Source organism: Mauremys mutica, chromosome 17 (genome assembly GCF_020497125.1).
Source record: "Mauremys mutica isolate MM-2020 ecotype Southern chromosome 17, ASM2049712v1, whole genome shotgun sequence".
NCBI classification, from domain to species: Eukaryota; Metazoa; Chordata; order Testudines; family Geoemydidae; genus Mauremys; species Mauremys mutica.
Window position 1 is genome coordinate 26,539,470 of NC_059088.1, and position 22,530 is coordinate 26,561,999.

At 56.7% G+C, this 22,530-nt stretch overlaps 2 protein-coding genes across 4 annotated transcripts in view; both read right to left on the reverse strand.

The window, feature by feature from the left end:
- Nucleotides 1-2,389, reverse strand: part of ARHGEF11 (Rho guanine nucleotide exchange factor 11) — a 71,517-nt gene extending 69,128 nt beyond the window's left edge. For all 3 annotated transcript variants that reach the window (XM_044992039.1, XM_044992037.1, XM_044992035.1), the window contains exon 1: nucleotides 891-2,389. In XM_044992039.1, the coding sequence (XP_044847974.1) occupies nucleotides 891-925 (35 nt within the window). In that variant the 5' untranslated portion in view covers nucleotides 926-2,389. The remainder of the gene's footprint in view (nucleotides 1-890) is intronic.
- A 7,362-nt stretch (nucleotides 2,390-9,751) lies between these two features.
- On the reverse strand, nucleotides 9,752-19,836 carry ETV3L (ETS variant transcription factor 3 like). Its single transcript, XM_044990880.1, has 7 exons — nucleotides 19,770-19,836; nucleotides 17,544-17,604; nucleotides 15,661-15,898; nucleotides 14,575-14,761; nucleotides 13,211-13,334; nucleotides 11,745-12,272; nucleotides 9,752-9,834 (listed from the first exon to the last, which is right to left on the reverse strand). Exons 2-7 carry the CDS (start codon nucleotides 17,593-17,595, stop codon nucleotides 9,752-9,754), a joined length of 1,212 nt encoding a protein of 403 aa, XP_044846815.1. The 5' UTR covers nucleotides 17,596-17,604; nucleotides 19,770-19,836.
- Between the last annotated feature and the right edge of the window lie 2,694 nt (nucleotides 19,837-22,530).

Here is a 22,530-nt window from a genome sequence, read left to right on the forward strand (position 1 = left end):
TCTGTTTCAATCCAATGGCCTTCCCCAGCCCCCAGCAAGCATGGCACTGTCCCAATCCATTACCACCACCCCACTGCAGCAGCCAGCCTCACTGCCTACACCCCACTTGCCACCTGGCTTATCCACACCCCCCCACCCCCCCACCATCACTTGGCAGATTGCAACAACCTTCCTCCAGGCACCAGAGACCATGCTAAAGGGGTCACGTCTGCAGTAAAGACTCCCATTAACTTCCAGTGGGGGCCTTGCCTGCGTGAGGACTGCAGGATCAGGTACTGACATGGTGCATGAGAGAGGGAGGGCATTTCCTCTTCCAGGGGAGTGTATCTAGGTAATTTACCAAGTGACCACACAGTCTGCAGAGGAACCTGGGTACCATACATGGAATAACGCCCATCCTAAACTAGGCCCAGCCACAACCCACTGCAGTCTGCATAGGAGATGGAAACAGAGGAAGCTGGAGGATCAGTGGGGGAGAGGGGATGACCCAGCCAGGGAGCAACTCGTGAACTGAGAGTAAAATTATTTAGAAGCATTTTTGTGTAGAAAAACCACACACACAATTCCCCCTGTGGACAAACAAACAAGGCATCCCCCCAGCCTGCAAATCCTCACAGCCCACATACCAATTCCCTCTCTCATACACACACACACACATATTCAGGCACAAAAAACACCCCATACACAATTTGTGTAGCAGCACTAGTAGCCCCCAACAACTCCCCCCATTTGCATCACACTCAAACTAGCAAAAAAGTCAGTTTGCTCAATTCAAAACAAGCCCTGCCCAGAAAAATGAACCAAAATCCCAAAGTAGCATCACTAAATTTTATATTCAATCACAAGCATTAAGAGGACAAAAAAAAAAAAATAACCCAACAAACACATACCTGTCTAGTGCAGTCTGCGGAGGCCTCACACTCATGATTCTTCTTGTCTTCTTCGCTGATCCAAAAATCCAGGGTCCTCTGTTTTCTTGACTGCCTTTATAATTTTCAAATCGCACCCTCCCGGAAAAAAAAAATTCCAGAAGAGGAAAACAGATCAAGATCCTGGAAGCTGCAGGTCCATCTTGAGCTGGAGTCTGAACATAGTCCTTTTTTTCCTTTTCTTTTTTTTAATTTTTCCTCTCCTGTTTTCTTCTGAAAAAAACTAAAAAACACACTTGCCTTTTTATTACGCCCAAAAATTGTCTTTTCAAGGTTACAGATGCTGTTGAAAAAATTTAAAAGGAAACAAAGCAGTTTTTCTTCAAAATATTAAAGTCTTAACAGCAAAACACAGATAAAAACACATCCTTATAATCCAGTTTTAACAGCTGTTCTTCTGTTTGCAGGGCAGAGACCAAAAAAAAAATTAAAATAAAATCCCTAGCCTAATACTTGAAAAACTGTAACAGAAAAAACAATACCAGAAGCTCAAATTCTTCCACAAATTGGCACTTCTTTTAGGGTAACAGTTCGGCCTTTCCTTGCTATCATTGAAAAATAAATAATCAATAAAAATCATACAATAATATGTACACTGTTTCTGAGTCCAGTTCAACCCTTAAAAAAATTAAATAAAAAAATCCCTAGTTTTTGAACCCCTGAAACTGCATTTTAAGGTTCCTACAACTTGACACAAATCGGTTTCTTCCTTTAAAGAAAACAAAACAAACCCTGAAAATAAAATACCAGCTCATGCAAACCCAGCTTCCGAAAGCAAAAAAAATCCCTGCAAATAAATAGCAATTCCTGTCTGGCTCCTCAACAGACTCCCCAATTTCCACCTTTCCAGGCCTAATGACCCCTTTCTTGAACTCTGCCTCTGAACCCCAATATCTTTTCCCTTGCAGCGTAAAATGAACCAGTCCCTGCAAAATCCCCCTCTCCACGAAATGGAGATTCCTTCCTTCTTTATTTCTCTTCCTCCCTTTTCCCATCCGCTTCTCTGCCTCTCTCTCCTCCTCTGCCTGAGTCTTTCAGTGGGGGGAAGAAGAAGAAGAAGAAGAAACACTGCACCAATTCTTGTTATGAGCTTGCTGCAAATCTGGTTTGAAAGGTCCCTGTCTATCTCTCCGTCCCGCCTCCTGTTTTCTTCCTTCTCTCACTGCATTAAGTGGCAGGGAGGGGGGAAGCCAAGGAAAAGCCTGTCCCTCTCTGGCTGGCTGAGGAGGGCTGGTCTCCCTGCATCCCAGCGGGGGGAAGGGATGTTCTCCACCTCCCCTCGCCTCTCCCCCCTTCTCTCTCTCCGGCTCCTGCGCTCCCCCAGCCCCTGCCAATGGCGGGGGGGGGATCCGAGCCCCTGGGCGCCCAAGCCCCTGCCCCTGGGCTGCTGGGCTGGGAGCCTGCCCAGGGAGCGGCCTAGCTGCAGCCCTCGATCCCCAGCCTTTCCCAGCCCAGCCTCCCCTCCGCTCGGGAGCCTCCCCCAGCTCCAGCGGCGCCCTCCCTCTCCCAGAGGAAAAGGAAGGGGGGGGGGAGGCCACCCCCGGAGGGGAGGGGAGGGGAGGAAGGAGGGAAGGTGACTGAGGGGGGGGGGGTGCAGCAGCCTTTCCCCTGCCCTGCTGGGGCCAGCTCGGGCTGCTGCGGGAGGAGGGAGAGGAGCTGCCTGGTATCCCTGCGCCCCCCCCCCCAGCTAATCCCTCCTCCTCCTGCTACTGACCAGGCACAGCCCCCCCCTTCCCCTGGGGTGCCACAGGGACCCCCACCCTCACAGCCCCCCCAGCTAATCCCTCCTCCTGCTACTGAGCAGGCACAGCCCCCCCTTCCCCTGGGGTGCCAGAGGGACCCCCACCCTCACCGCCCCCCCCCCAGCTAATCCCTCCTCCTCCTGCTACTGACCAGGCACAGCCCCCCCCCTTCCCCTGGGGTGCCAGAGGGACCCCCACCCTCACAGCCCCCCCAGCTAATCCCTCCTCCTGCTACTGACCAGGCACAGCCCCCCCCTTCCCCTGGGGTGCCACAGGGACCCCCCACCCTCACAGCCCCCCCAGCTAATCCCTCCTCCTCCTGCTGCTGACCAGGCACAGCCCCCCCCCGTCCCCTGGGGTGCCACAGGGACCCCCACCCTCACAGCCCCCCCAGCTAATCCCTCCTCCTACTACTGTCCAGGCACTGCCACCCCTTCCCCTGGGGTGCCACAGGGTCCCCCCACCCTCACAGCCCCCCCCAGCTAATCCCTCCTCCTCCTGAGCAGGCACAGCCCCCCCCCCTTCCCCTGGGGTGCCACAGGGACCCCCACCTTCACAGCCCCCCCCAGCTAATCCCTCCTCCTCCTGCTACTGAGCAGGCACAGCCCCCCCTTCCCCTGGGGTGCCAGAGGGACCCCCACCCTCACAGCCCCCCCAGCTAATCCCTCCTCCTGCTATTGAGCAGGCACAGCCCCCCCCCTTCCCCTGGGGTGCCACAGGGACCCCCCACCCTCACAGCCCCCCCCCCAGTTAATCCCTCCTCCTGCTATTGAGCAGGCACAGCCCCCCCCTTCCCCTGGGGTGCCACCGTGACACCCCACCCTCACCCCCCCCCCCAGCTAATCCCTCGTCCTCCTGCTACTGAGCAGGCATAGCCCCCCCTTCCCCTAGGGTGCCAGAGGGACCCCCACCCTCACAGCCCCCCCAGCTAATCCCTCCTCCTGCTATTGAGCAGGCACAGCCCCCCCTTCCCCTGGGGTGCCAGAGGGACCCCCACCCTCACAGCCCCCCCCAGCTAATCCCTCCTCCTCCTGCTACTGAGCAGGCACAGCCCCCCCCCTTCCCCTGGGGTGCCAGAGGGACCCCCACCCTCACAGCCCCCCCAGCTAATCCCTCCTCCTGCTACTGACCAGGCACAGCCCCCCCCTTCCCCTGGGGTACCAGAGGGACCCCCACCCTCACAGCCCCCCCAGCTAATCCCTCCTCCTGCTACTGACCAGGCACAGCCCCCCCTTCCCCTGGGGTGCCAGAGGGACCCCCACCCTCACAGCCCCCCCCCAGCTAATCCCTCCTCCTCCTGCTACTGAGCAGGCACAGCCCCCCCTTCCCCTGGGGTGCCAGAGGGACCCCCACCCTCACAGTCCCCCCAGCTAATCCCTCCTCCTCCTCCTACTGACCAGGCACAGCCCCCCCTTCCCCTGGGGTCCCTTTCCCTGGGGTACCAGAGGGACCCCCACCCTCACAGCCCCCCCCAGCTAATCCCTCCTCCTCCTGCTACTGAGCAGGCACAGCCCCCCCTTCCCCTGGGGTGCCAGAGGGACCCCCACCCTCACAGCCCCCCCAGCTAATCCCTCCTCCTCCTGCTACGGAGAAGGCACAGCCCCCCCTTCCCCTGGGGTCCCTTTCCCTGGGGTACCAGAGGGACTCACACCTCCCACCCCTCCTGCACCCCGAGTGCCAGAGGGACCCTCACAGCCCCCCCACCCCTCCTGCCCCCAGGGTGCCAGAGGGATCCCCCACCCTCACAACCCACCACCACTCCTGTACCTGGGGTGCCAGAGGGACCTTCACAGCCCCCCCACCCCTCCTGCCCGCAGGGTGCCAGAGGGACCCCCACCCTCACAGCTCCCCATCCCTTCCTGTTCCTGGGGTCCCCAGCCCTCCTGCTCCAGGATGCCAGAGGGATCCCCCACCCTCACAGCCCCCCTACCCCTCCTGTTCCTGGGGTGCCCAAGAGCATCCCCACCCTCACAGCCCCCCACCCCTCCTGCCCCTGGGGTGCCCAAGAGCATTCCCACCCTCACAGCCCCTCCCTTCTCCTGGGGCTCCCCAACCCTCCTGCCTCTGGGGGTGCTAGAGGGGTCCCCTACCCCGCCTGTCCTTGGGGTGTCAGAGGGGGTCCCCCACCTCCCTTAGGAGTCCCCTATCCCTCTGCCCTGGGGGGCATCAGAGAGAGGTTCACATTCACACACCCCTCCCCCCCCCGCAGCTGCCCCCGGGTTACTAATGAGGGCGCTGGGGAGGAGAGCAGGAAATAGCCTTGGTGGGGTGAGGGGGTTACCCCAGGGGTGGGGGTGCCGGGAAGGGCTGACCTGATCCCCCTGGATTGCCGCGGGGAAGGTGGGCAGGAGAGAGTGAAAATGAAAGTGACATCTGGACAATTCTCCCTGGGAAACTTCCCTCCCCTCCACATCTCTGGGGGGTGTCACTCCCCTTGGCTGGACGGGGAGCTCCGCTGTTTACTCCACCTCCACTTTGGGGCTCTCTCTTGGGCACTTTGCACCGGGGTCATTATTAGCTCCGGTGTCGCTCCCCTCGTGTAGACACACCGCGGACACACGAGCCCGTTTTGCCCCTTGCGGGGCTCAGGGGAAGAGCACCTGGGATTTTGCCTAGGAGAATTAAGCCCTGAGCGGGGCGGACTCTTCCTTACCCTGGATCAAGCGCCCCCGTTTACACCAGTGCAAAGAAAGTGTGAAGCACAACTAGCGGTGTTCACCCCCGGTTACACGGACGTAAGCGCACCCCCCCCCAAATCGTGGGGTAGAGGAGAGCCCAGTCTCCAGCTGGGTTCCCAAACATTGGAGGCAGCCAAAATCTGGGGCTGCTTTCAGAAATCCCAGCCTTGCATGATCCGTGCCTCAGTTTCCCCCCTCATATTCCCCAGCCTTTGTAACGTTAATTCCAGCTCCTCCTTTTCTCCCTGGCCTCGGTAAGCAGCACCCCCCACCCCCAGCTCCCTGTACTTCCTAGCTAGTCCACTAAGAGGCGCCATTCCTGGTCCAATTCCCCTTCTCCCCTGGGTTTAACTAATCACTTTAACTGGCTTCCAGATCCACTGCTGGAAGGTGCAAAACCTTAATTGCTACATCTGGGAGGTGTTTAACCCCTTCACACCCACCTCCCTTGCCATGACACCCCCACTACTCCCCAACCCTGCCTGGGGGTGGGCAGATTGGGAAATATTAACCCATAACACCCATTAAGCTGCTTTGAGATCCCAGCACACAAAAGGGTAGAGGTTAGAGCTGGTTGGAAAAATGTCTAAACCGTTTTCCGTCAGAAAATGCCTTTTCAACACAACCAAAAGTGTCCCAAACTCAGATCAACCGATGAAGTCGTTTGGAAAAAAATGGACAAAGGACATTTTGAAAACATTAAAACACACCGGAACCAAAAAAAAAATTGATGTTTTTGTTTCAGAACCACTTTTGCTTTTTCTATATAAATCAGAGAAAATTTTGAAATGAAAACAATTAAAAGGGTACAAATCTGAAGGAAGCATTTCAAATAGAACCGAAAAAATTCTCATTGTTTCAAAACTTTTTTGGGGGGAGGAATTTCATTTTTGTGAAAAATGTCAGCATTTTGGCTTGGGGATGGAAGTTTAAAAAAAAAATCTCAATTTTTCACAGGCTGGAAAATCCATTTTCTGAGCAACTCTGCGAGAATCAACCAGGGTGGACTCAGGCCCGGGGAGGGGGGAGGGAGAGAAGTACGAAGGAGAAGAGGGATCTCCAGGGGACGTGGGGGAGATCTTCAGGATCTTCTGAGCAACTCAGTTCTTCTGCACTCTAGGTGTTCATGGCCCCAACCAACCTCCCTCCATGGCGGTCCATGGCGCTCGGGGCTGTACATACCGAGAGCATGCACCCCATCCAGCCAGCAGGGGGCAGTCCCCCAAGCAAGAGGGAGTCTGCCTATGGGGTGGCACAGGCCTGCAGGTGCTTGGAAGGCCAGAGATTCTTCCCTGGTGCCTTCTCTGCAACCTCCCTCCCTCCCATTTTCTTGCCCAGGTACAAGCTAAGACAGAGCTAACGCAAGGACTACAGAGGCCTTTACGTTTTCCATTGGCTTTATATTAAGATTTAAATCGTGAAGCCATTTCTGCTCAGTGGGCAACAGGCAGAGCCCAAGACTCAGGGTTAGATCAGTGCCAGCTGCATCACTGTAGCACCTAAGGCCCCATGGCGCTCAGGGCTGTACATACCCAGAGCAAGACAATCCCTGCCCCCAAGAGCCAGCAGTGCAATGAGAGGAGAAGATAAAGGAAGGTTGCGTCAGAGGAGGGGCTGGGACGCAGAGGGATTAAGTGGGTCACCCAAGGAGGCAGGAATTGAATCTAGTTCTCCTGATTTGCAGGCCAGCACCTTACGCACCTGACCACCCTTTGTCTGCAAGCCTCAGTCAGAGATTTGTGGATCCTTACAAGGCTTGTGACCTTTCGGTGCTTTTCTTAAAGCCCCAGCTCCTGGAGTCATGTGTGAACAGGAGAACTTCAGTCAGGGGGTGCCCTTGGGGAGGTCTCACGTTCACCAGGCCTCAGCTCCTCGCTCTCTGCCTCCCCAGCTCAGCACCCTGTTGACCTTTTCGCCATCGGGCAAAAGAAGTTGCAGGTGGGGAAGCTGCCTCCTGTCCTCCCCTGCCTGCACTGTCCTAGCCAGGCTGCTTCCTTCTAGAAATACCCTCCCACAGCACTTGCTGATTCCCTCTGGAAGCGGGTTTTCCTACTGCCCCTCACTGCACACAGCTGCAGCCCAGACCCTCCTCTCAGGCGGGCACAGAGCACCTGCTCCCTGGGCTTCTTTTCTGTATCCCTGCGGCAGCTGTCTCAGCACCTCCAGCTGACCAAGCAGGCTGCCTCTTACAGGAAGCCGGTCAGCTGCTCCATCCACAGCCCTAACTGGGGATAGGTGAGGTTGAGCCCACCTTCCCCTTAAAGGGCCAGCACGCCCAGCGACGAAGCCCTATGCTCAGGGTGTACCACTAGTGTCTGAAGCTGGCCCCTGCCGGAGACACGACTACATCGACCTGAGTCTGATCGGTCCGAGGATTCGCGTGTTTTTCTGAAACATGAACGGGCACAGTTTGGTCTAATCAGATATGTACGTCGGCCGCAGCCTCTGCTATTGAGACACGTTCTCTCTCAGGCTGGAGCTCTGGGCTTGACGCAGGGATCACCGGGTGAAATCCTCCGGCCTGTGCGCTGCGGGAGGTCAGATAGCTGAGCAGAACGGACCCCTCCTGGCTTGAAATCTACAACTCCGTGAACGTTCTTATTTGTATTGCGGTAGGGCCTGGGCGCCCCAGGCCTGGACCAGAGCCTCATGGCGCTCGGCGCAGAACAAACACCGATGAAAGGTGGTCCCCGCTCCACAGAGCTTCCAATGGATCATGTCCGGGCTCTGGAATACCACTGCGAATATAGTAACGCCCACGGGCCTCAATCAGCCCACGGGGCTGGGCACTGCACACACCCAGGAGGTCACAGGGGCATGTTGTTATCACTTCCGTCTTTAGCAGAGACAAGAAGCTTCCAATACACCCAGGCTCTGCTGTGTCAGGAGGCTGCAGCTGCCAGCAGGGGCCCCCCAAAGACCAGCGCCCCCCATCACTCCTCAAACCCACTCTGGTGTTCAGCAAGTGGTGTCTGTGAACTGACCTCCCCTCGTGTGATTGGTGTCATGCAGGTTCCCAGCCGGAATGGGGTTCTAGGGCATTGGAGGCTGCATGGGGACAGGTAAATGGCGGGTGGGCCTTTCCTCTGGAATTACCGTCACTGTTTTCCTTTCAGTGACCGGCGCCTGGCTGTCCATCTGTCCATGGTCACTGCCCATGAGCTGTTACATTCTGAAAGTGAAAGGAAAATAAATCCCTTTTCACCCAAAGGGAGCTGCAGCATGGTCCAGTGGTTAGAGCACTGGCCCTGGGTTCTATTCCTGGCCCCGCCCGCACTTAGATTTGGGCCTCGTTGCGCAGGGCGCTGCACGTGCACATGGCAAGAGACACTCCCTGCCCCAAAGAGGCTAAATGGACCAAATGGGACAGTGTTGCCTGGGGGACAGAGCGCTGGGCTGGAAATCACTCAAGAGACCTGGATTCTAGTCCTGGCCCAGCCACTGACCTGCTCGAGCAAGTCACTTCCCCGCCCTGTGCCTCGGTTTCCCCATCTGTACAATGGGGCTGCCCCCTCCTTTGTAAAGTGCTTTGAGATCTACCAATGAAACGTGCTAGATAAGAGCTAGGGATTGTTAAAGAAAGGGTAGAAGGGGAAACTGAGGCACAGAGCAGGGCAGTGATGTACCCAAGGTTGCCTGGCAGATATGTGGGTAGACCTCACATTTTCCATGTGGGAAAGCCACGTCGCCCCAAGTGTTCTGCCTGGTGTCGCCAAAGCTTTCGGGGCGGGGGGGAAGCCTTTTCTATTAACCCCACTGTAATAATGCCAGGTGAGCTGGAGGGGAATCGGCGATGCCCAGGCTGGTCACTAGGGGTCACTAGCGCATTACAGACCGTTGAGTCAGTCATTAGCAGGCTGCTTGGAGAGGCAGCAATGGGAAAGAAACACCTTTGGCAGGGGCCCTGCAAGCCAGGCCTCCCTGGGGCTGCACGTTCACCACTGTCTTGCACACTTGTATTGGGCTCCCCTCCCCCATGGCAAAGAACGCCAATCAGAGAGGCGATGGGAAATGTCCTAGCCCGAGATCCACGCCAGCCGTGCTTGCTCGGCTCATACGCTCTCTCCCACCAGCCGTTTAGCAGGCCGGGGCCCGGGCAAGGCTGGTGTTGTGGGGAGGGAACTGGTCTAGGACGCCGGAGAGCTGCATTCAGCCTCCGTGACCCACAGCAAGTCCCTCCAGCTTCGCCCAGCTGGACAATTCTCTCTAGGCCTGCCTGGTCTATTCGATCACGAGCTTTTGGGAGCAGGGACCGGTTCGCCGAGGTCTATGTACAGCACCAAGGGACCCTGATCTTGGCTGAGGACGGTCCGGCTGCTCCCGCACGACCAAGAATAAGAGCCACCGCCGTGGGCCAGCTCTTTTAGAAGTGGCCTGCGCTCTATGTGCAGCTTTTCCCAGCTCAGTTGCCAAGCGCGGCAAAGCCTTCGCACCGCTGCATCGTCTTTCCCGCCGCACTAGGATTTCTGGGCACGGCCATCACGCCTGCGCACAAGCATCACCATCATTGTGACCAGCTGACCGGACCTCCTGCCTAGCAGGGGCCATAGGGCTTCCCTGAATTAATTCCCGCTTCATGTCCAATTGCCGTGCTGGACCTAGTGTAGATCTTTTCAAAGCACATCTGATTTTGGATGACTGTGGCTTCTAGGTTAAAGTCTAGCTAGGACCTTTGTGATAAAAGTGCCACCTACTGGCCCATAGGAATAAGCAGCTCTGGTCATCAGGAAAATGGGGTGAGCATTTTATCAAGAATTTGGACAAGCAGCCCCCCGTTCCTCCCCAGATGGGGATTTGGGGCAACAACCGAGAGATTCTTGTCTACAAACAATCTTTATTCACCAGCTTTGGTGTCATCTTTTATACAGACGGGGTGAGAGTAGCCAGGCCGTGCACACTTATTTCACTGACAGCCGGTGCCGCGGGGCGGTGAGGGCATTGCCGGACGGGCAGAGCGGGGAAGACGGCAGGGTGACGTGGCACTGGGACTTGTACAGACGGACGAATCAGGCTGGGCTGGTGGTGAACCTCCAGGCGCAGCCGAAGAGAATGCACCTGTTCTAATGCTGGAAGGAGCAGCCTGTCCAGGAAAAGGATCCCTAGCAAAAACTCCCCACAAATGTTTGACTTTCCTCCCTCTTATTCAAGAGGGAAGAACCCCCTACCCCACCCCCCAGTCTCCAGAATGTCGCCAGGCAAAGGGAACTGGGGCCTGAGCCATCCAGCACGTGTCCCCAGCATGGGGGTGGGAGGTGGTGGCTGGGGAGTACCAGAAGAAAAAAGGGGTAGAATGACCCTATGGGGGCAGCTGAGTGTTTAATGGGAAATATTGGGTCAATTTCAACCTCCCCATATGGACCCTGTGCAGGGCTTTTCCCCCTCGAGTCGCTGGATGATGCAAGAAGTTGATGAGACAGATACGGCCCAAGCTCACAGGCCTTGTTCTTTAGCTGACACAGGGGCGGCTCGTGATTTGATCCAGCCGTCCCATGTGTGATCCCTGCGGATGATCCAGCAGCAGCGGCACCGGAGCCAGGCAACATTTTTCCTTCTCAAGGTTGTTTCCGACAGAAACCAGGGTTTTTAGTCAAAGCAGAGATTTCTGCAGGCGACGGGGGGCAACGTTTTGGGCTAAACTGGGTGGGGTTTTGTTGAAAATTTAAAATTGTTTGGCTGAAATTTTCCTGTTGCCAAACACTGAACAATCTGTTTGTTTGGGGTTTTTTTCCACCTAAATCTTTGGAAGAAAAACTTGGCAACGAAAAGGAAAAGGTTGTAGAGTCCATCGGGGTTTATCCCCCCAGGATTCCAAACCTGTTTGCACATCAGCTCCGATCGCCGCCGCGATACACGCCGAGAGGTTCAAAGCGAATGAAGCCTGGGGGCAGGTCCCAGATGGGCCGTCCCGGAGAGAGTGTGTCTGATCACACACTTGGACCCAGGTCGCGTTGTGGAGCAGAACAGAGGCTGGGGATGTTTGGGGTGTGAATTAAGCGTGTCTCAGGCTACGGGGATGGTGCACTGAGACCATGCTAGGAAGACAGAGGGCTCTGCACACCTGGGGCACCTACCTCCCTGGGGAGTTGTGGGTGGAGGGGTTATTGGTGGGTGACTGAGGATGAGCCACTGGCAGACCCTGGTGGCTGGTTTTCTGGTGGCCCAGCCAGCACCCCATTGGAAATCCTCAGGGCTGAGGAAGTTGCAGGGGGAGTGGCGGGGTGCGGAGAGCTGGCTGGTCAGCCAGCTGGAATGGCAGGGTCCCCTGGGACAGTGCAATCAGGGCTGGAGGAGAAGAGCTGACATCCCCCCGCCCCTTGCCCATCTGCCAGCTTTAAAGCCAGGCAAGCAGGGGGGGTGGAGGCCTGGTAACTCGGGGGGGTAATGCAGACCTTCACCTCCCCCCCCGGGATCCAGACTGCCAGCGCCCTTGGCCTGAGGCCGGCCCTCAAGCTCCAGCTCTGGTTTCACAGCGAGGCAGCTCTCTGCAGAGGAGGCCCCCTGGTCCTCCTCCCCCTCCTCGGGCTGGGAGAGGTCCGGCGGGAACCCCAGCCTCCCTCTGGCCATCGCGCTCCCGGGGCCCCGCGTGGCGCCCAAGGGCAGCCCGGGGAACGCTCTCCCCTGCAGCCGAATGGGTGGGAAGCTGACACCCATCAGGAAGGCTTCTGACCTGGGGAGTCCCAACGGGCTGTGGGCCCGGGCCCTCTCCTCCGGGGGCAGCACCGAGCGGCCGCGCTGGAAGACGTGGCTGGGGAAGCGCGACCAGTCGGGGGAGCTGGGCTGGGGGTACTGGGGAGGGGGGCAGAGCTGGCGGCTGGAGGGGGGGCCGAGGCCGGAGTGCGGGAACGTCGACGGGAAGGCGGCCAGGCGGGGGAACTTGTCCTGCACTCCCCCACAGCAGCAGGGAGAGGGGAGCGGGCTGAACTCTGGGGACAGAAACAGAGACAGGGAGCAAAGTGAGAGCGGCCCAAAGCGGACGCCAGCCAGCTGCCCCGCACCGCGCATCCCCAGGCAACCCCCACCTCCCGGAGATGGAACCCAAGAGTCCTGAGTCCCACACCCAGTGCCCGAGCCCCTAGGCCCCACAACCCCCTTGAAAACGAGACCTCAATGGCTGGGCCTTCTGTGTGTGTGCTGGTGGGGGTGGGGGAGCTGGAGGGGGCGACAATCAGTGCACTGAGCACTGGGCTGAGAGTCAGGACACCTGGATTCTTCCCAGGCTCTGCCACTGCCCTGCCAGGCGACCTTGGGCAAGTCATGCCACTGGTGCGTGCCTCAGTTTCCCCTCCTACCCTTGTTTATTCAGACTGCGAGCTCTTCGGGGCAAGGACTGTTTCCCCCGTCTGCAGCGCCCGGAACAATGGGGCCCGGATCGGGCCGCTAGGTGCTGTTATAATACAGATCAAGCTGGAGCTCAGCCTCCTGCCTATTCACCACAGCCCTGCTGCCCCTGGCTGGGGGCTCTGGGCGGGAACACCCCTGGTTCAGAGTGGCCCTGTGTCCTGTGCTGCACCAGGGGCCCTGGATGGGGAAGGGCCCTGGGCCGGGCAGATCCAGACTGTCCTGTCTCTCTGCAAAGCCCCGCAGGGGTCACTGAACCAGGGTCCCACCTCCGTCCCAGGCGGGGTCTGCAGCCCAGGCTGCTGGGGATTAACCCTTTGAAAACCAGGCAGGTGACACCAGGCGGCTGTGGCTGCCCAAAGATTTCCAGAGACAGGCAGGTACGGGGGGGTTGAGTGGTGGGGGAGGGGCTTTTTGAGGCTTTTGCCCTTTCTGAGCCCCTCCCTGTTGGCTCCTCTCTGACCCTGCTCTGTGCTGCTGTCCCCGCCGTCCCCCCACTTTCACAGACCCACACAGCACTTACGGGGCCCGCTGGCCGTCCCCTTCTTGTTCCCTGTGCTCGCCATGTCCAGCGGGTCCCTGAGGCCGCCGCGGAAGGCCAGCTGGTCGGCCAGAGCCTGGCGGGTGAAGATCATGTTCTGCAGGAGCTGGAGGGGGAATGAGCTTTGCAGTGGGGACCCCCATATTCAGGGTCCTAACAATGAGCCTGGGGTCCCTGGGGCAGCCTGGGACTGACGCCCACCTGCCCCCACCCATGGGGCAGTGTGTGACCCGCCCCCACCCATGGGGCAGTGTGTGACCCCATCCCAGCCCCGTGTGACCCGCCCCCACCCATGGGGCAGTGTGTGACCCATCCCAGCCCCGTGTGACCCGCCCCCACCCATGGGGCAGTGTGTGACCCCATCCCAGCCCCGTGCACAGGGCAGTCTGTGACCCTATCCCAGCCCCACCCACGGGGCAGTCTGTGACCCCATCCCAGCCCCACCCACGGGGCAGTGTGTGACCCCATCCCAGCCCCGTGCACAGGGCAGTCTGTGACCCTATCCCAGCCCCACCCACGGGGCAGTCTGTGACCCCATCCCAGCCCCACCCATGGGGCAGTGTGTGACCCCATCCCAGCCCCGTGCACGGGGCAGTGTGTGACCCCATCCCAGCCCTGTCCATGGGGCAGTGTGTGACCCGCCCCCACCCATGGGGCAGTGTGTGACCCCATCCCAGCCCCGTGCACGGGGCAGTGTGTGACCCGCCCCCACCCATGGGGCAGTGTGTGACCCCATCCCAGCCCCGTCCACGGGGCAGTGTGTGACCCGCCCCCACCCATGGGGCAGTGTGTGACCCCATCCCAGCCCCGTCCACGGGGCAGTGTGTGACCCGCCCCCACCCACAGGGCAGTCTGTGACCCCATCCCAGCCCTGTGCACGGGGCAGTCTGTGACCCGCCCCCACCCATGGGGCAGTGTGTGACCCCATCCCAGCCCCGTGTGACCCGCCCCCAGCCATGGGGCAGTGTGTGACCCCATCCCAGCCCCGTGCACGGGGCAGTGTGTGACCCCATCCCAGCCCCACCCATGGGGCAGTGTGTGACCCCATCCCAGCCCCGTGCACGGGGCAGTGTGTGACCCCATCCCAGCCCCGTGCACGGGGCAGTGTGTGACCCCATCCCAGCCCCACCCATGGGGCAGTGTGTGACCCCAGCCCAGCCCCGTGCACAGGGCAGTCTGTGACCCTATCCCAGCCCCACCCACAGGGCAGTCTGTGACCCCATCCCAGCCCTGTGCACGGGGCAGTCTGTGACCCGCCCCCACCCATGGGGCAGTCTGTGATCTCATCCCAGTCCCGTGCACAGGGCAGCCTGTGACCCCAGCCCAGCCCCGGGCCCTGGGGTTACCTCGCTCTGCATGCCGGCGGAGACCACGGACGGGCGGTACACGCTGGCGGCCCCCATCAGCAGGGGCGGGGAAGGGTAGCGCACGTCCCACAGTGGGTAATTGACGAAGATGAGTTTGCTGAAGTTAAACTTGTAGGTGAACCTCTTGCCCTTAGTCTTGTGCAGGATGCGCTTGTTGTAATAATACCTGGGGGCCGGGGGAGAGGAAAGAGCCTGACGCGTTAGAACAGCGGGGGACGGACGGACGTGTCACTAAACAGACAAGCACCATGAAGCCGAGAGAAGATCCTGGAATCTTTTCCATTTGTATAAAAAAAATCATTAAAATCTCCTCCTCCGCCCTGAGCAGCAGCAAGCACTGGGGCGTTAATGCCCAATCCCGCCCGCTAGGAGAGAGAGCAGAAATTTCCAACGGACTTTGCCACGTCTGTCTGCCTCCCCTCTGGGCTGCTCTCTACTGGGCGGAGGCCGGGCAACAGAGAGAAGAGAAGAGAAGAGGAACCATCTTCTCCTAGAAAAATAACAGATAAAGGCTCCTTCTCTCGTGCTCTCTGTCCCCTTACTCGCTCTTTTCCATCATCCCCCTTCTTTTCCTGCTCCAAAGGGTCAGCGATGGATCTGGGTGTCCCTCTGAGTCCATCCAAGGTACAGCCAGACTGAAATAAGTTTCCCCTCCTCCTTTAAACCCACCTCCAGATTTCGCAGCTCACCTCTCATCCATGTGCTAGGCCTGGGGCCTGAACTCCCCTAAATGCAGGGGAGCTCGGATCCTGGCCTGGATCAGGTCCATGGCTAGCAGGCGCCAGTTTGCCCTGATTCCTGGCGGTGGGAAGAGGCAGGACTGGGCAGCGAGGACTGTAATGAGGCTGCTGGACACAGACAGACCCTGTGGTTCCCTCTAGCTCGGGGACTGCGCTACCTAGTGTCCCTGGCTCCTGGCATGGATGAAAGCGGTGCTGGAAAGGGCTGCTCCCTGCCTCTCCACCAAACACCCGGTCCCTCCTTTGATCCATAAGCTCCCCCGTCTCTGCCCTGGGTCGAGACGGGTTCCCCTGCTCCCCGCCCCACGCGGCCCCTTCTCCGCACCTGAGGGCCCGGCTCAGCTTGTCGTAGTTCATTTGCGGTTTGCATTTCCTCCTGCCCCACAGACGCGCCACCTCCTCGGGGTCCTTGATCACAAACTCCCCATACTCGCCCTGCTGCCAGGCGATGACATGGCGGAACTCCTCCTTCTGCAGCAGCTCCAGGATGAAGTGCCAGAGCTGGATCTGACGGGACCCGGGGCTGGATTCTGCCTTGTAGGCCCAGTCTGGGAAAGCCAGCCCTGCAGAGCAAGTGAAAGCAAAGTCAGAGCCCAGCTATGGCTGCCCTCCGCCTCCCCACAACTCCCAGGGGACTTCCTGTCTTCCACTGTTACACAGCATTGCTGTGTGACTGTTAAACAGCTGCCACGCTCCACCCCTGAGGTGGCTGCATTTCAGTGCTGGGCGAGTGAGCCCTGTGCAGTGTAGGGTTGCCAGGCACCCGGTCGAAAAGGGACCCTGGCAGCTCCGGTCGGCACTGCCAGCTGTGCCGTTAAAAGTCCGCTCGGTGGCGCAGCGGGGAGTCCAGGGCCTCTGCGGCTCCCAGAAATGGCCGCCAGGTCCCTGTGGCCCCTAAGCATATGGGCATTGCCCCCACCCTGAGGGCCGGCTCCGCAGCTCCCATTGGCCAGGAACCGCAACCAATGGGAGTTGCGGGGGTGGCACCTGTGGGTGCGAGGGCAGCACATGGAGCCTCCTTGGCCACCATGTGCCTAGGGGCCACAGGGACCTGGTGGCCACTTCCTGAGAGCCACGGTAAGTGCCACCAGACCCCGCACCCCAAAATCCGTCTCGCATCCCAACCCTCTGCCCCACCCCAGAGCCCGCACCCCCAGCTGGAGCCCTCACCCTCCTGCACCCCAAGCCCCTCATCCCCGGCCCCACCCCAGAGCCCACCCCCCCAGCTGGAGACCTCACCCTCCTGCACCCCAAGCCCCTCATCCCCGGCCCCACCCCAGAGCCCACCCCCCCAGCTGGAGCCCTCACCTTCCTGCACCCCAAGCCCCTCATCCCCGGCCCCACCCCAGAGCCCACCCCCCCAGCTGAAGCCCTCACCGCCCCCCACACATACAAACCCCCTGCCCCAGCCCGGAGCCCCCTCCTGCACCATGCACCCCTCATTTCTGGCCCCACCTGGAGCCTGCACCCCCAGCCCAGAGCCCATACCCTGCCGCATCCCAGCCCCCTGCCCTAGCCTGGAGCCCCAGCCGCCCCCCAGAACCTGCACCCCCGAGCTGGAGCCCTCACCCCCCCTCCCTCACCTCAACACCCTGCCCCAGCCCAGTGAAAGTGAGTGAGGGTGGGGGAGAGCGAGCGAAGGAGGGATGGGGGATGGAGTGAGTATGGGGGCCTCAGAGAAGGGGTGGGGCAGGGGTGTTCAGGTTTTGTGCAATTAGAAAGTTGCCAATCCTAGTGCAGCATTGCTGTGAGGATGTCAAACAGCTGCTGAGAGTCACCCCAGAGGTGGCTGCATTTCAGTGCTGGGTGAGTGAGCCCTGTGCAGCATTGCTGTGAGGATGATAAATAACTGCCTAGTTCCATCCCAGAGGCAGCTGCATTTCGGTGCTGGGAGAGTGCTCCCTATGCAGCATTGCTCTGTGGCTGTTAAACCACTGCCGCGTTTCACCCCAGAGGTGGCTGCATTTCAGTGCTGGGGGAATGATCCCCACATGTATCGTCTGTAAAGGGCTCTGGGAGTAAAGTTGCTGCATAAAGGTGCCCAGACTGTGATACCTCCAGGGGGATGCAGGTGCTCAGCACCTCTCAGGACTGGGCCCCTCACTCCATGCAGCGTTGCAAGGGCTTGGCCCGGCCCCACAGGAGGCAAGGAGGACGTGCTCTCCTCTCTCCCCTTGGAGTTCCATGCGGCATGGTCTGTATTCTCACCTGAGAGCCAGCAGGAGCTGGGGACCCCCTCGGACACGCAGCCACAGTGCATCTTGCAGACCTGGGGACGCACAAAATCAAAGCCACCATGGCAGTGAAAAGGAACATGGGCTCGGACCTCAGGGCAGTGCCACTGTCAACGATTCATGTCACTATTGGGCCTCTGGAGCACGGTACCGTCTGATTCCATTGGAGGCAGTGCTCACCAGTGGTTAGAGCAGGGGCGCTGGGAGTCAGGACTCCTGGGTTCCATTCCCAGCTCTGCCACGGACTTGCTGCTTGGCCTTAAGCCAGTCACTTCGCAGCCTTATGCCTCGGCTTCCCTCCCTCTTTGCAAGGGGGATTATTCCCTAACTCACAGGTGTATTTGACATCAGGGCTAAGAGGAAAGGGGTCTCCCCACTCATTCTTACGCAGCCACAGTCTGGCTCCCTCAGGGATCTCTCCTCTGGTTTCTTGCAGAACACGTACTGTCGGGTGGCACACGACATTTGCATAAATCAAGGAAATAAACACAGGGTGCGTGCGCTGAGGTTGCTGGGAACCCTTGGCCAAAGGCCCTTGGGAGTGTCAAGAAACCTGCCACCACGCCTTGGGCTGGGGAGTTCTCTCCAGCTGCCCCTCCTAAACCCAGAGCTATGGCAGGCAAGCCCTGCCCCACGGAGGAGGAAGAGTCACTCCAGGACAGGACATCCTTGTTCTGCTAAGAGAGAAAGAGTGTGTGTGATCCTTGTTCTGCTAAGCGTGTGCAAGCGTGTGTGTGTGTCTGTGTGCATGCATGTGTGCGTGTGTCTGTCTGTCTCCCTGCTGGGGGAGACAATCCCCAGTGGGGGCACGGGCCCTGCTCTGAATTATTAGTATTTAACATGTACGCTGCAAATAGCACTTAGACAGCAACCAAGTCCGGGCCAGGGTCTAGCAACGACCCCTCCACAGCTCCCCCTACTGGCCATATGGATACGCTCTATTACAGACGCCCCCGACTCACGCAATCGTTCCGTTCCGGAAAGCCTTGCGTAACTCGCATTTTGCATAAGTCGGAAACGTATATGTGTACGTTACGCAAAAATGTCCACAACTCGAAAATCCCATTTCTGGCTTATGGAGCTTTTTTGAATTTACATAAATCAGGTCTTGCGTAACCTGGCGAGCAGCTGTATTATTTTTTTGTCCTGTGGGGGCATGACTGTAGACTGGGGCCCAACAAACCTCCACCAGCAACAACCCAAAAACAGTCCTTGCCCTGAGGATTTTGCAGTCTGGAGAATAAAAAGTATTTAACAATCTAATAAATAACATTATAAAAATCAAGATAATAATCGAAGGACCAGAGCAGGGTACAATCTATAACCCGATCATCTACATCATTCCCGCCAGTGAAGACCCAACGATCATTAAGAACGCTCTCCAGTATCCAGTTCGGAGGTGCGGTGTTTCTTTAGACTTAACGGGCCTGATTCTTGTTCACGCTAAAGCTCCTTTATTCGGTTCTGGCCAGGCCAAGGGGGCCTAACATGGTTACAGCTGTGATTTACTCTCACTTTAAGGCCCCTTTACGTTGCCAGAGCAGCGGGCAAACGAGAATGAGGCCCAGATTACTGCTACCGCCAACAATACACAGAGCTCTCCGTGGAACTGGGCGATGCTCAGTCAGGATCGGCCCCCCGGGACCAGACTCTTTCTTATACTCAGGGAGGCCCCTTTCCACTGGCGCTGTGGTCCTCCGGCAGCGGCTGCATAAAGGGGCCAGAGTGTAACTAGGAATACGGGCCCAGAGCGCATGGCCTCTCCAAAGCACTTTCCAAATACGAACCGATTCACCGGTTCATCAGGGCTGTGACCAAGGAGATCAGGCCGGCTCCTACTCAGAGCCTGGAGCTGGGCATCTGGATGCGACGTGACGAGAAGAACCAGTGAAATCTATTTGTCGAAGTAGAAAAGGCAGGAGCTAGTGGATGAAAATGAACAAGGAACGCAGGAGAGGGACCAATATAACCCGCGGGTCACAACAAACGTGAGAAGGAGAAACCCGAAGAGTTGGTCGAGGCTCGAGGCTGAGGGAAACGGGGGCAGAGAGATTGCCGACGGGGATGTGTGGTAAGGGACAGAGAGAGAGAGGTAGCGAGAGATAGTTTTGGAGAGGGGGCAGGAAGGAACAATCCTGCACTGACCCTCATCTGGAGACACTTGACTGGACAGAGCAGGCTTTGCCCATCGCTTCTGTACCTCAGACGAAGAGCTGTGTAATCACCGCAGCCAGACGCCACCTCCGCTTCTTGCACCGGGTAGCCGTGAGAGGGTGGATTTCCTCCCCTGGATTGCTCCTTCGGCTGATTTCCCTGTGAGGAGCGTAGAGAGGTTGGATATGGAGCCAGCCAAAGCCCCTTCTGCTCCCTAAAGACCCAACCTAGACCCACGCGCTATAGGGGATATCGTCCCCTTCTGCCTTTGTGCCTCACATCTCCTTGGCCAACATCCAGAAAATCATGTCTATTGTCTACATCTCTAGAAGACCTTTCCCCTGCTCTCTTGTCTCCAGGAGACTTCTACACTTCATTGTCTACAGGTTCTTCAGTGGGTCTGGACCTCTCACTCCTGTCTTCTCCAGGGCATCACTGCAAACTGTGAGTGGGGATGCACTGATTTGTTACTTGGGCCCGATATTTCTGAAGCAGAAGGGAGAATTATATAACAAATGCCTGGCTGGAAAATTAAACCAAAGGACCTTCACTTTTCCCCAAGATCTGGGTCTCCAATCTGAGCAAATTTCTCAGTCACTCTGTTGTGATTTAAAGAGAAACTCCCCCTTCCCCTTTCCATTATGGTTGTTACTTAAGGAAAATACAATATTTTTTTATTGAAAAAACTCCTTTGTTGGTTATGATTTATAACCATTTTTGGAGCATCTGAACACATTTCAGGATTTCAAACATCATAGGGTGACAAGCAAAAATACCCCGTTCACCCGAAATTCTCTAGGTAAACTGCTGGCTAAGAAAGAAAAGAAAGAAAGAAAGAAATTGACTAAAAGAGTTGAAAATGCTCCTTTGAAAATCACAGCCTTGAAAACTAAAAATCTTGGGAGCTCTCAGATTTGGTCTTCACCTACCTTGCTGCTGAGATGTGGATCTCTGGGGATTTTTTTCAGCTAGAAACTATTGCACGCAGTTAGAAATGAATGAGAGAGAGTGAGCGACTGAGAGTTTTAGGAAGATTCATCTTTATATATAAAGGAGGGGGAAGGGTTAATTTTAAATCTTCTTACCCCACTCCCAGGGAAGAGAGGGAGCGAGAGCTCCTACTCCTGAGGTTGGAAGGATTTGGGATTTTCCTGCTGGGTTTTCCATCGGCCCATAGAAAAACTGCAGTTAGTCCTCTGCACCCTGCTTTTTAATAACCTCTTTCCACAAAAACCATTGCCACTAGAATAAAAGAATCCATAGGATGAAATGCATTTAATATTAGTTCTCTTTTTTAAACTGTGTTGGGTTTTTTTCTTCCTGAACTTCCCCTTATTTTCCAGAAAAGTCTAAACTGGCTAATTTGAGAATAAAAACAAAAACCCCCAAACAAACTGAACTCCAAAACACTGCAAATTATTTGGGAATGTTACTGAAATGGGCAATGGGCCATTTTAGGGGGCTAAAACAGCGTTAAAGCAAAGAACAGAGAGAAAAGTAACTTTAAAGGAAAAATAGAGTGAAAAAGCAACAGGAAACCAAAGAGCATCAGAATCTGGAGAGAAGAAAAATATTGTGCATTGGCAGGATCCTCGGGAGAAAAAACCAGGGTGGAAAACAATTAGCCACATGTTTTGCACTTGGGTCGCACAGAGCAAATGACTGCTCAGGAGCAGACTGGCAGAGACGTGGGCCCAATAACTGATCAGTAAAGGGCCTTTCTGCTATCAGTGGGAATCTTTCCACTGACTTCAATAGGCGTCTGTTCCGAACACACACAACGGCCCCATCCTGCAGCATGCCACTGAGGGCCCAATCCTGCAAACACTCCACTTCGGTCAGTCGCTCCAGCACGGTTTTCATTTAATGCGGTTTATTAGAAAAACAAAGGAACAAACAAAAACAAGGGATTTCTTCCATCATGGGAGGACTTGGGGGAAAGAAGCTGCTCACATTCATAGACACTGGTGTCGGAACGGTCCCTAGGCAGGTGACAGAATCTGCATTTGGCAGATTGGAAACAGGCAGCTGGTTTTCCCTGCAACGCGGAAACAATATCAAAGCAACGAGTGACAACTCCAGGCATTGCTGAAATCAACGGGGGATTTCCTGCTGATTTCAGCAGGCTTTGGATCAGGCTCATGGTGCAGAAAAATCATATTCTCTCTATATCCAGATCCAAAATGTCACTGAGGAGAAGGCGACTGCTACTAAACTCCCCTCTGTTAACTGGCAACATCCAGTGTGATTTACTATTCACTCACATTAAAAACAACAACAGAAAATCATTACAATGGGGCGGGGGAAAGGGGAGTACATTTCCCTGGCCAAAGTCCTCCACTTCCTACCGCCATCAGTTCAAGGTGAAATTTACCAATTCCATCGTTTCCCTTATTCCAGAACCTGCCTTTAGTGTGGGCCAGATACTCACCTAGCGGCCCCAGCTCTGCGTTTGCATTTTCCTTTTATTATATTTTCTGGACGTTACAGTCAAATAACCACAATAAAGACAATTCTCTCTGCTTGGGGTAAAGCAGAAATGCAAACAGGCCACTGAGGATAACAGATGGGAAGGGGAAGACGCTCCTAAAGAGACCTCCATGTTATTTGGTTGGCATTCATAAGTTTATGAATAATGATTTTATTGTTTCTTTTCCAGCTTTCTTTTTCCCCATAATTTGCTCCTTTATTTTTTCTTGTCTTTATTGTCTTTCTTCCTTTGCTTCTTGTTTTCGTTATTTCGGGCTGGGAGTGGGGCTGTTTGTTTTCTTGATTTTACGTCTATTTGAAAAGTAAAATCCTGTTTA

Excerpts from the sequence above, each read along its gene's own strand:
- ETV3L (XM_044990880.1), bottom strand. The coding sequence starts at position 17,595 with ATGCACTGTGGCTGCGTGTCCGAGGGGGTCCCCAGCTCCTGCTGGCTC. Across the intron at positions 15,899-17,543 it reads CAGCTCCTGCTGGCTCTCAG|GGCTGGCTTTCCCAGACTGG; the intron begins GTGAGAATACAG and ends CTTGCTCTGCAG. Across the intron at positions 14,762-15,660 it reads AAGCTGAGCCGGGCCCTCAG|GTATTATTACAACAAGCGCA; the intron begins GTGCGGAGAAGG and ends CCCGGCCCCCAG.